The 12,085-nt window shown below is 45.5% G+C and overlaps 1 protein-coding gene across 23 annotated transcripts in view; it reads right to left on the bottom strand.

Moving 5' to 3' along the window:
- Positions 1-12,085, bottom strand: part of LOC147684447 (uncharacterized) — a 1,151,265-nt gene that overhangs the window by 690,279 nt on the left and 448,901 nt on the right. For 15 of the 23 annotated variants that reach the window (XM_086940376.1, XM_086940378.1, XM_086940381.1 and 12 more), the window contains exon 10: positions 9,156-9,215. In XM_086940376.1, coding sequence (XP_086796502.1) covers positions 9,156-9,215 — 60 coding nt within the window. The remainder of the gene's footprint in view (positions 1-9,155; positions 9,216-12,085) is intronic. The other 8 variants (XM_086940390.1, XM_086940377.1, XM_086940386.1 and 5 more) reach the window with 1 other exon arrangement.

The raw sequence follows: 12,085 nt of genomic DNA, 5'->3' as shown, positions 1-12,085 counted from the left end.
ACGCATAAATCCCTGACCATTGCATGGACAGGGCATTCCCTCTTGATCCCTGTTGAGGAAATCTGCTGGCGTAATAAAGGCATTTGCTGTTCTGGTATGTTCTGTTGTGTTGCAAACAGATCTAGGGTTGGCGTGCCCCACATCTGGCAGATCCTCTTCACCTGTTCTTGTTCCAACTCCCATTCGTGACAACCTGTGAGAGATCTGCTGAGGTTGTCGGCCAGAGAATTCTGAATTCAATTGACATGCTCTGCTCTGAGGGTTATGCCATGTTTTATAACCCACTCCCACAATTCTTGAGCTTCCTGCGATAGGGAGAGAGACCTCGTTCCTCCCTGCTTGTTGATGTAATACATGCTGGTGGTATTGTCTGTACGCACCAGCACTGAGGAGTTTGCGATTGTCGGGAGGAATGCCTGCAGAGAAAGAAAGATGGCTCGTAGTTAGAGATTGTTCATGTGCTTCGGCTAATATTGTTGAGACAATCGTCCTTGAATTTGAAGGTCTTGGAGATGTCCTCCCCAACCTTCCATGGATGCATCCGTGGTCAGGACAAACTCGGGAAGTAGTCAGGAACGTGAGGCCCGGAGATAGATTGTTTCTTTTTGACCACCAGTGAAGAGCGTGCATCATTCGTGAGGTCACCTTTATGGAATCATCGAATGACCCTCTGGCCTGTTGCCATTGCCGGTGCAGCTCTTCCTGCAGAGGTCTCATCCTGAGCCTTGCAAGCGGGACTAAGCTGATCGCCTTAGAGCATATCCCCAGAAGTGAAGCGAATGTTCAGACAAAAACGGACTTTCTATTTGAAATTACCTTTGCCAGGCTTTGTAACTTATTCTGACGATCTTCTGACAAAGAACGTCTTGCACTGTTTGGTGTCTAGTGTTGCTCCCAGTTAGAACTTGGAGAGGTTTCAACTGCGACTTGTTTGCATTGAGAGTGAGTCCCACATTTGGGAATAGATGAAGGCAACTTTTGACAGCCTGTCTTGAAGCCTGCTTTGATGGTCCTTTGAGCAGCCAGCCGTCGAGGTTTCGGAAGACTTGAATACCCTGAGACCTCAGAGTGGCAGAGCCTGGAGCTAGGTATTTTGTGAATATTCTCGGTGCCGATTTCAGTCCGAACGGGAGCACCTTGAATTGAAAGTGGATGCCAGCCACTGTGAATCTTAGGTATTTGCGATGTTTGGGATGTATAGGGATATGGAAGTAAGCGTCCTCCATGTCCAGAGAAGCCATAGAGTCCCCTTCGTTGAGACAGCTCAACACATCTGCCAGCGTCACCATTCGAAAACTCTGCTTCTTCAGAAACTTGTTGAGTTTGCGCAAGTCAAGAATCGGGCGTCACTCCCCCGATTTTTTCCTTAGGAGGAAGAAATGAGAGTAGAATCCTTTCCCTTTTTGCAAGATTGGAACTTTTTCTATTGCATTCTTGCGGAACATGTTTAAAGCTTCTCTGAACAGTAAGTGAAGACGAGGGGGAGGGGGACCCTTGGGCGGGGTCGTAGGTGGTTTCCTTAACAACTCTAGAGTGACCTCATTGAACAAGGTCGAGGACCCACTGATCTGATGTGATGTGCTACCATTGTTGGAAAAACACTGAGATCTTTGCGCCCACAGGGAGGGGAGAAGATTTGACTGGCGTCCGGTAAAGCTCATTGTCTTTTATTTGAGTCACGGCCTTGATTATTTGACCGTCGTCGTCCGCCCTGACGAGAGAAATTGTTTGAAGAGGATTGCCTGTAAGAGGACTAGTAATAAGGCTGCTTATATTGGTATTGCATGTTTTGTTGATTGTGGTAATTTCCTCTAGTGGAAAAACCACGACCTCTTGATCCCCTGAAAGATCCTCTTTTCTACTGTAGGGTACCCAGCGATTCAGCCGTGTCCGTATCGGTCTTGATGGCCAGCAAAGCGTCATCTATATACTTACCAAATAATGACTCACCATCGTAAGCCATGTCCAGTATTTTAGTCTGTACCTCAGGTCTAAAAGAGGTTGCTTTGAGCCATCCCTGGCGTCTGAGAACAGCAGCCCCCGCTAGCTGCAGAAAATTAGTATTAGAAATGTCTAAGGCGCAGTCAATAATTTCTGATGCTGCCCATTCCCCTTCGAGCACAATTCTCCGTGCTTCCTGCTGGCGATCTTCAGGTATAAGTTCTAAAAATTCAGATACCTCTGACCACATCTGGCGGTCATAACATGCTAAGATTGCCAGAGAGTTTGCTGCCTTGAAGGATGACTCAGCATTGATAGAACATTTTTTGCCTATCAAATCCAATCGTCTACCCTCTTTATCTGGTGGGGTTGAGATTGGGGTGGGTGGATTCTTTGACCTCTGCTGTGCAGCCTGCGAAATTACAGGGTCCGGACGTGGGTGTACCACAAAGAAAGATGGAGTGTCTGGTGGTGCTCGATATTTCTTTTCAATTCGAGGAAGGACCGGGGATATAGAGGCAGGTGTCTTCATTTTCTTAAGACCTTCCTTCCAAATAAAATCTATGATCGGTATTGCTCTGGTGATTTTTCTATAACCTTCTTTAAAGTCATGAAGAAAACAATCAGATTGTTCGATAGTGACCGGAAGTTCGAACCTTGCTGCAACCCGTTCCATAATGTTATGAAAGCCGCCAATATCCTCAGGTGGTGAATCAGAGGGTTGCGGCATAGGAGGCGAAGGCATGGGGATTATATATTCATCCCAAGGATCCCCAGGTACATTATCATTAAGCAATTCACCTTCCTCTCTTTCATCCTCATCTGATGATGAAGTATCCTGACCCCCCTAGCGGTATAGCTTCTAGATGGTGTCTCAGAGAAGTAGTATCTTCTATTGGTGGCGTAGGTATAACCGCCAGCATGGTATGTAAAATTGGAGTAGTCAGTGTAGGTGGAAACCTCTGCCGATAACAGCCAACATGGCCTGCAAATCAGAGAAGGAGGAAGATGACTTGTTTCGTCCGAACCTGGAACCTTATGAAACTGCCTGTGATATGGCGTACACAAGTCTTCTGAATAAAATTTTTCCTGGTAGTCTTCCTCTTCTTGACATTTTATGCGCAACTATGACGGATGGCGTGCAATCCCAAAAGGACCTTCTTCCTCCAAGTCATCCTCATCAGATTCCTCTTCTACATATAATCCGCAAAGAACTGAAAACAATCCTGTTCCCCAATCCTCAATGCCTCAAATAGGGCCTCTCACCACAACAGAATCCCACTCTAATGGAAACAAACAGCAGTTACCAGCGCGGGGACACACCAGCAGGTGTAACCAAGCGCTTTATCAAATTTATAATAATAATAATAATCCAAGATATGTGATGGTAACAACGGAGATATATTAGTATAGTCTTGCCTATGGTACGTTTTTAGTTGAAAATGGGTGTACGTAACAGGCGACGCTTGAGATACCTGCTGAATCGCTGACCAAGTTCTCGCAAGTGGACTTCTAGTCATTAATGGACTCTTCGTCGACAGGGGTGTCTTGACCAAAAGTGTAATAGACAACTGAGCCGTTGACAATGATGTCGTCGATGGTATCTTCGTCGACAAGGCCGCCGTCGACTGGGAGGGTGATCGACGGGGCAGCCGTCGACGGGGCTCTTAGTCGACGTTACTACCGTCGACGGGCTTGTCTTTGGCGGTCTCTTCGTTGATGAGACTGCCGTCGAGGGGTTCATCGTTGACGATATCTTTGACGTCGACGGGCTCTTCGTCCACGATGACTTCGATGTCGACAGGGTTTTTGTCGACGAGGACTTTGTAGATGAAGGACCCGTCGTCAATGAGATTGACGTCGACAGCGATTTAGATGGAGTGACAGAAGGGGATTCCTTAGTCCCAGAAGACTTCTTAGTAGTAGAAATTTTTGAAGACACAATCGGAGAGGTTATAGCTCTTGTAGAGACCGTAGATGAAGTACTTGAAGTAGAAGAGGTTACAGAAACTGTATGAGGAGACACCAGAGAAACAGTAGTCTTGATCTGGGCTTTACTCACTGTTTTTGTAGCTGAAGATTTGGAAGACTCTGAAGGCGGAGATAAAGGTAATCCAGAAGGAGGAGAAGACGACCTACTTGTGTGTTCTGAAGCTCTCTGAGAGGATTTGTGATGTTTCCTCTCCTCAGGAGAAGAGCTGTCCCTGGATCTGGCTCTTTTGCTGGAAGTAGAGGTTCTGTCCTCCTCATCTGTAGAAGATGATTTGAGCCGTAAAAGAACCCTTGCCTCCCTGTCCCAGATGGTTTTGGCTGGGGAAGGTTCTACAAATCCTACAATCCTTAACAACATGGTTAGAATGTAGACAGTAGGTGCAGTCTTTATGCTTATCATCTACATGGAACCTCTTTTTATAACAGGTCCTACAAGCTTTGAAGAGAGCTTTCTTTTCAGACATCGTGAATAGAAAAAGAAGAAAACTGAGTAGGCACTCAGGGAGACTCCCTTCCACACGACGTGCGGTGAAAATCTGAGGAGAGCTGCCTCTGCTGGGAAGGTTATATAGGGTGCTGGCATCTGATTGTTTGGAACTAATTTTCAGTTCTTTTCATACAATGAGGTAGATAGGCTAATAAGCTTTGGGCCTTTTTGGGCCTATTGTCTTGTCAGCCTACTACAGTTTCTTACTAAGGCACTGCTTTTGTATTTATTATTACCACAGGACTCCCGCCTCGGCAACGGGGAATGATTCAGGCATGTGAATCTATGTAAGATACCCCAATACTGGATAATACAGATTTTACACATACGCAGTTTTTCAATGTTTCATACAAACCAACTCCACACTGAAGAATTTTTCAAGGAAAAGCAGTCAATGCAATGCTAGGGGAGGAAATGAAGTACTTGTTTTTGGGAGCTGGCATTCTGGGGTTAAAACCAGGGTTCCCACACGGTCGAAGATGCACTCTCAAAGCATCCTCAGCGGCACTAGGGCGGCCAGGTGCACAGTGTTGAGGCCTAATGTTATTCAATGGGAGATAGGGGGCCTCCGGTTGGTGGCTCCTCACAAGCAGGCCACAAGGTTGTGGGAACAAAGCTCCTGGACTTAGGCTCAGGGCAAAGGGAGATACAATTTAGCGCACAGGATGTACCCACAGCTGCGCAGGAGCGGCCGGGTGAAGGGTATTGTTTTGGCGTTGGGTGCCCTGTTTTCAATTGGAGCTGGCGGTTTTGGATTTTGGCTGCAGGCTCGGGAAGAACCAACAGCTAGGCAGTAAAGTTGGAGAGCTCAGGGACCTAGGCGCACCTCAGGTTCTCTTCTCCAGGGTGCACAGCAGCTGGAAGCAGGGGGGTCTTTTGAGGTTGGCTTTCACCTTACCGGGCCACTCGTGGTGGGGGGACGGGGGTTTCGGGGGGGGGTCTCTGTGCAGAGCCTGCAGGTGACGTCGGGAAGTCCAGGAGGGGTCAAAGGCTCCCACCCCAGAAACATGTCTTGTGGTGGCAGGCTGGGGTGTACCAGTCAGGGTACTCACCAGAGGCTGGTCGTTTTTCAGGGGGCCCTCTGGAGGCATTGTCTAATAAATCACACACTGACATCAGTGTGGGTTTATTATACTGAGAAGTTTGCTACCAAACTTCCCCGAATTTAGTAAAGCCATTATGGTGCTGTGGAGTTAGTAATAACAAACTTCCAGACCATGTACTCTTTACGGCAATTAAAATGTCTAAGAATGGGCTTGGACACTGTAGGGGTAAAGTGCTCATGCAACTGTACCCTCACCAGCGGTATAGTGAGCCCAGCTAGAGGGGTGTCTTACCTACACCATAGGCAGTGGGTTGCAGGCGTGGCACACAGGAGTGTGTGCTGTGTCGACTCTTCACTTTTCTCTGCACCAAATCACGCAGCCTGCAATGGCAGTGTGTGTGTGTGTGTGTGTGTGTGTGGGTTAAGGTACAGGACCACTAAGGGTGGCAAAATATGTGCTGCATCCCTTAGATGCCTTCCATGGTACCTTTTACAAGTGACTTGCATATGGCCAATTGAGGGAACAAAGGTACTGTTTTGGGAAAGAACTCCTGATTGGCAGGGACCCAGGGCACGTCAAGTCAAAGTGCATCAGAAGTCTGGCTAAAAGTGTGGGGGGGGGGTTAACTGCAAAAGATACCCAGCTTCATACACCGAGCAAGCAGGGGAGCCCACTGAAGTAGGAGAAGACCTCGAGCAGCTCACCAAGAAGGAAAGTCCACAGTGCAGAGGATGCAGTGAGGACGCTGTACTTGGCAGGAAGAAATGCTTGAGGCTGGAGCTTCTTGTAGCCCGAAGATCTCCTGTGCAGAGCCAACAAGCCTTGGCAACGGTAAGTCAACATGGCGCACAGGGGATCAGTCCCAGCAGTTCCCATGAGGGAAACGGGCCTCAGAATTGCAGAGATGAAAGGTCAGGCCTCGAGTGTGTTGCAGAACCACCACCTGTGTTGCTGAGAATTTTGAAGTCCATGGGACATCAAATGCTGCAGACCAGTCAGCTTTGTTGCAGTACCTGCAGATGCAAGGGAGTGACTCTTTCACTTCAAGAGAGATTACTCTGAGTGTCCTTGATGCCCACAGGTCTGATGAAGATCCTGGAAGAAGCACAGACACAGATGCAGCAGGAGTCTTCCTTGGTGCAGTCTCGGTTCCAGGCAAAGTCCAAGTGTCCAAAATGTCGAAGAGTGACGTGGTTTCACACTTGAGTCTTGTCCCATGACAAATCTAAGGAACCACCCACCGTTAAGCCCTTAAGTACCCTAGGGAAAGTGTTGGAACGACTCAGGCGTCCCACCCGAGAGAGAGGCTGGACAGAGGGGAGGATACACCCATGTCCTTTCTTCAGTTTCGCGCCAGCCAAGGGCTCCCCGAACTGGCTCAAACTGGAGTATACAAGGAAGGCACCAAATGTGTCATTCAAAGCAGTAGGGGGGAGGAGGGGGTGAGGGGAAAGGGGGGGGGGGCGCGATTCACTCGCGGGAGCGATAATTGCGACCAGATGGGCCACGCGCTCTTGCGAGTGAATCTCCTGACTTGCATGCATTGCCATTGAAGGCAATGGAACGCATGCACGTGCTTGGCTGAAACGCCAAAGCGCTCGGAAAAGGTGGTTTTCCTTTGCAGCGCATGCGCGCTGCGAAGGCTCGACCTAAAAAGCAAGTCTTCCTCAAGCAAGCAGTTCACTTCCAGCAGCTGTTCAAAGTCTCAGCACTGTTAACCAGAATCGGACTCTTCCTCAAAAGCATGTAAATCCCAAGCATCTAAGACCACCTTTGGCTGACCCAGCATGGGACGAGGCTTTTCGGCTAGAAATAATAATTTCAGTATGGCCCTCAATCCCCACAGCATTTTCCCAAGGTGGAGGAAGTGATGTTTCCTACAGCTTTGGGCGTACGAGCAGAGAAAGCTGCATCCAGTTGTTTTTTGGATTCTGTGCCCAAGGGAAGTCGAAAATGGCTAAGTCACTGTGCTCCATTCGATAGGATCATTTTTGGCACTGAACCAAATGTTGCAGTGGCGCTGCCCAATGGCCCAGATCTACTACCGCAATCAACCAATTTCACCACTGCAATCAAGATCTGTATGGCAAAGGACAAACTGTTGCTTTCAATGATGACACATTTTAAGGGCACCTTCTAATGGTCCCAAATGTTTGTTGTCACGTGTAGGAAACTATTGGTACAGATTCCAGGGCATTAGCTATGGAACAACAAGGAAACTGGAGGGAAGTTGGCAAAGAGTCTCCCTCTCGTGAGATGAAGACACAATGGCCGTCCAGTGTAGTTAAAGTTTGTAGATTTATATAGTACCCATGAGGGTATCCAGGCACAGTCCATGGGCACAGGGAGTTTAAGGCCCTAATTTGGATGTTGTTTGGAAAGCCTCAAACTGACATCCTTGGTTTCAATTCGGACCTCTATAATAAGATTATGGTGGTCGGAATTCAAACCGGCCGGTTAATCCGTCTGACTTGCGATGGGCTCAAGGAGGCAATCCCTGCGATTTCAGAACAGACCGACCTTGGGTTGGGAGTCCGAAAGCACAATTAAGATGCAACTGAACATGGTCCGTCAAAACCGCAACATAATCCCTTACGGACAGCATTTCCGCCTTCGGGATTATGATGTCTGTTTCCGATAGGCTTTCATGGAAAACCTGTTGGAAAGCAACTTTGGGGGCACCTTGCAGGCGCCCCCTTCTTCCTGGGGGCGGACCGGGCACCCGTGGTGCTCTCCGGTAAATCCCTGCACCGTGAGGTGCCTGCCACATAGAGAAATGGGAGTCACTGTAAATCCCTGCACTATGTGAGCATGTGCTGCAGCAGGTTTCTGGCTGCAGCAGGTTTCTGACTGCCGCACAAGCTACCATTGAGAAATGGGAGTCGTAGTGTAATTGTGCTTTCGGACCCCCGACCAGAGGTCGGTCATTTCCGAAATCGCAGGAAATGCCTACGACCAACATCCAAATTAGGGCCTAAGTGATTTGCCCAGAATCGCAGCATGGTGCACCAAATCCAAGTCTCAAACCCACTGCGCCACATCTTAGTGGTGGTGCACATATCATCCCACTGCTCCTAAGCTGTACCAGGAAGAAATGGGTGGGATAGACATTGGTCTGCTTTAGATTTCTCCCGCCTGTCCTGGCAAATACAGATTACATTTTGCAAACCCTATCCACTTATGATTTAGTGCCTGGCAGAAGAAGTCATGGTGCGCTGTACAGAGCACTGATTTTCATACAATGAAAGACCAAAAGTGCAATGACACGCAAATGATAGTTAACTCACTAACCCACAAATTTTACATGTACAAAAATGTTAAAGATGGGGATACTGGGAAGAAATGCATGATGGACAAGGAGACAAAAACAACCTAATTTTATTTTCTTGGTAAGAGGCATAGGACACATTATATTTTTGTGAGAATATATTGGGTGCTCTGCAGAAAGGCATCAACATTCTTTAGAAAACAGCCACCCTTCAACTTGTTCATGTAGTACATGAAAGTTTTTGAATTGTGAAATTGAAGACAGAAATCCAGATTGCAAAATCTGTTACAATATTCAGTAGTCTCAAAGATGAGATATTGTTTCTTCCCCCTCTCACTACAAATGTGTTTGGGTGACACACCGTTAGGTAAACAGAGAGCAAATACATAAAAAGAGGAGCAAAATCAAGAATCTCACTCACCTTAGGCTTTACTTTTGGTGTGACATTTTTATCCTGCTTCAAAGGGCGATTTGATTTCTGAAGGGACACAAACAAGAAAACAAATTTGAACATAAGCCACACAAGCAGAAAACAGTTCTCTGAATAAAGCAACAGTAATAATACCTGTACTGCTTAAAATGGAAAGAATCTGCACAAAGCTTTCTGAAGAACTGATAAGATGGAACAGTAAATACCATTAACTTCAGCTCTTCCTTATTAGTAGCTTTAAAAGTTCCCTTGGGTGTTAGTAGACAAACAAATTATATCTACTTAGTGCACACATTTCTATTTGCATTTTTTCACAGCAGCCAATAATCACCGTTTAGGTAGATCTAAATCTTTACGTTTAAGAGCCATCCTACATTCAAGTAGGAAAGCCTGTGCCATCAGCTTTCTTTCACATGTCTCACTTACTTGTCAGAGGTAATTAACTTCCCGTCTACCACGCATATACTTACAAGGAGCACCAAGGTCTGCATTTGCCTATCTTACAGACTTGCCACGTCACCAGAATCTGTCTTACACACTGATGTGCAGTGTAGTTATGTTATAGTTTGGTGACAATATCGGAATGGAAGAATTGGATCTTATTATTTCCTAAGTAGCAAAACTATGCTAGAGATTACTATGGAAATGAGGTATTTTTTTTAGATTACAGTTATTCTACCTTCCCAAAGAAATATGAACTGGTTGACCACTGTTTACTACCTGTTCATTGGTAGTTAACTTTAAGATGCTACATAAGAAGACTAGGTTTGTCAACTGTTAAGTTGCGAAACAGATTTTTCTTTGTGGTTCGCTGCAGGGATTTTTCCTATTTCATCTTTTTTTCTTGCCTGCAGTGGTGATAATGATCTGTCAGTTTTATCACCTTCAAAAGCTATGACATTTTCAGTAGTCTGCCATGCGCATCTTCTCCAGTAATTAATCTTTAGTCTGAGGTGGGGAAGGGAGCAGGCCTCCTTTAAGTCAATAAAAGTTAGTCTGTCTCACCTGAGAAACCTACTATTTACAAAAGTCATCTATGGCTCACCTGGGAAAAGGACAAGTATTATGTGAATCTATGTTAAATATCACTGCGAGGGGAAAAAGAGGAAGTTACTTGCAATCCTAATTCTCTTTCTTGTGAATCTTCACTGTTATAAACACTGAACAGTCCATTCCAGGTCTGTGATCCTAAAGCAGTTGACCAGAGACAAAAGCTGCCTAAAATGCAAACTGTAGATGGAAATTTTTCCTAACTGTAATCCCAGCAAAAGTAATACTTTTTAAACTCTTCAGCTTAAAGTATAGAAATTGAGTCAGATAGGAAGGAATATTTACAAACTGAAAAGTAACATTCCATCTATATTTTAGGCAGTTTATAGCAGGGCTGGTTCATGTGCACTACTCAAACCATAGACTAAAATTGTAGACTGCCATAAAGAGATTCTTATGATTGAGAAGAAAAGGTTACATGCCTGTGGCAAAAGTACTTTGTCAAAGATTTGAGTACCTTCATTAAATTAACATTAGAACATCTGTGTGCACCCGAGGGATTCAGGACATAACGGTTTAACAAAATTATAGAAAATGTATAAAACACAACAAAATGGACAAGCTGAAAAAGCATATGAAACTACCTTGTTGTTTTAACATTTTTCCTTTACTCATTTTTAAAAGAGAGAAAAATTAAAGAAACTGTTTTAGTCACCTGGTCTAGCACATCCACACATTCCTGTGATAGTTCCAAGTAGTGAAATTACTAAATTTAGTGACCAGGGATTCAGTCCTAATGGTCTGCCTCGTTGACTTGTGCAGTAGTGGTAACCTGCAACATTGATGAAGGGGCATCTTCAAAATTTGTATCTCTTCCGTACCCAACTTTGTGCACTAAGGTTCGCAGTTCCAGGTTCCTTCTACATCTGACGTATGACATTGTCGCAGAAGAAGAGGGTGAAAATAATGAAGGCAAAATATACCTACATTATCTTTCTGCAGAGTCCTCTTATGTGAAAGAAGTATGAAAGGAATATGCTACTTACCAGTATGCATCTGTTCTTGGCATGTAGAGCTGCAGAATTCATACTTGTGCATAGATCGCCATCTGGTGTTGAGCTCGGATGTTAGTTTGTTGTTGTCTTGGAAGAAGTCTTTGTAGTCACAAGATGGGCGACTCCTCCCTTGGACGATAGTGCGCATGGGCATCGACCCCATCCCCAGATTGTTTTTCGCCATGAAGCGAAATAATAAAGTTTGTAAGAAAGAGAAAAGATGTCCATGTGTAATGTATCCAAGTAAGCTAACACTGGAACAGATAGAGGCACCGGGAGGTGGGTATACGTATGAATTCTGCAGCTCTACATGCCAAGAACAGATGCATACTGGTAAGTAGCATTTTCTGCTCGAGGCATATGAGCTGCAAAAAACATACTTGTGAATAGATTGTATAGCAGTACTCTCCCTTAGCAGTGGTGACCTGTATCTGTTGCAGTGGTTTGAAAAAGTGTTTTAAGAACAGCCTGGCCCACAGAAGCCTTTTGTTTTGCCTGCACGTCAACGCATTAGTGTTTGGTGAAGGTGTGTGTTGTAGACCATGTTGCTGCCTTACAAATGTCATCTAAGGGAATGTTTCCTAAGAATGCCATGGAAGCCCCTAGTTTGCGTGTTGAGTGCGCTCTTGGGGGAATTGATAAAATGCGTTTTGCTTTTTGGTAGCATATTTGAATACATTCGACTATCCACCTGGCAATTCCAGCTTTGGAGATGGGGTTTCCTTTATGAGGTGGAGAGAAAGCTACAAACATTTGTTTTGTTTTTTTAAAGGGTTTAGTCCTGTCAATGTAATAAAGTATAGCTCTTTTGACATCTAGTGTGTGAAGAGCTCTCTCTGCTACAGAATCTGGTTTTGGGAAGAAAATGGGTAACTC

This window comes from Lissotriton vulgaris, chromosome 10 (genome assembly GCF_964263255.1).
Source record: "Lissotriton vulgaris chromosome 10, aLisVul1.2, whole genome shotgun sequence".
NCBI lineage: Eukaryota > Metazoa > Chordata > Amphibia > Caudata > Salamandridae > Lissotriton > Lissotriton vulgaris.
The sequence above is the reverse complement of the archived record's forward strand: the minus strand, read 5'-3'. Positions and strand labels throughout refer to the sequence as shown.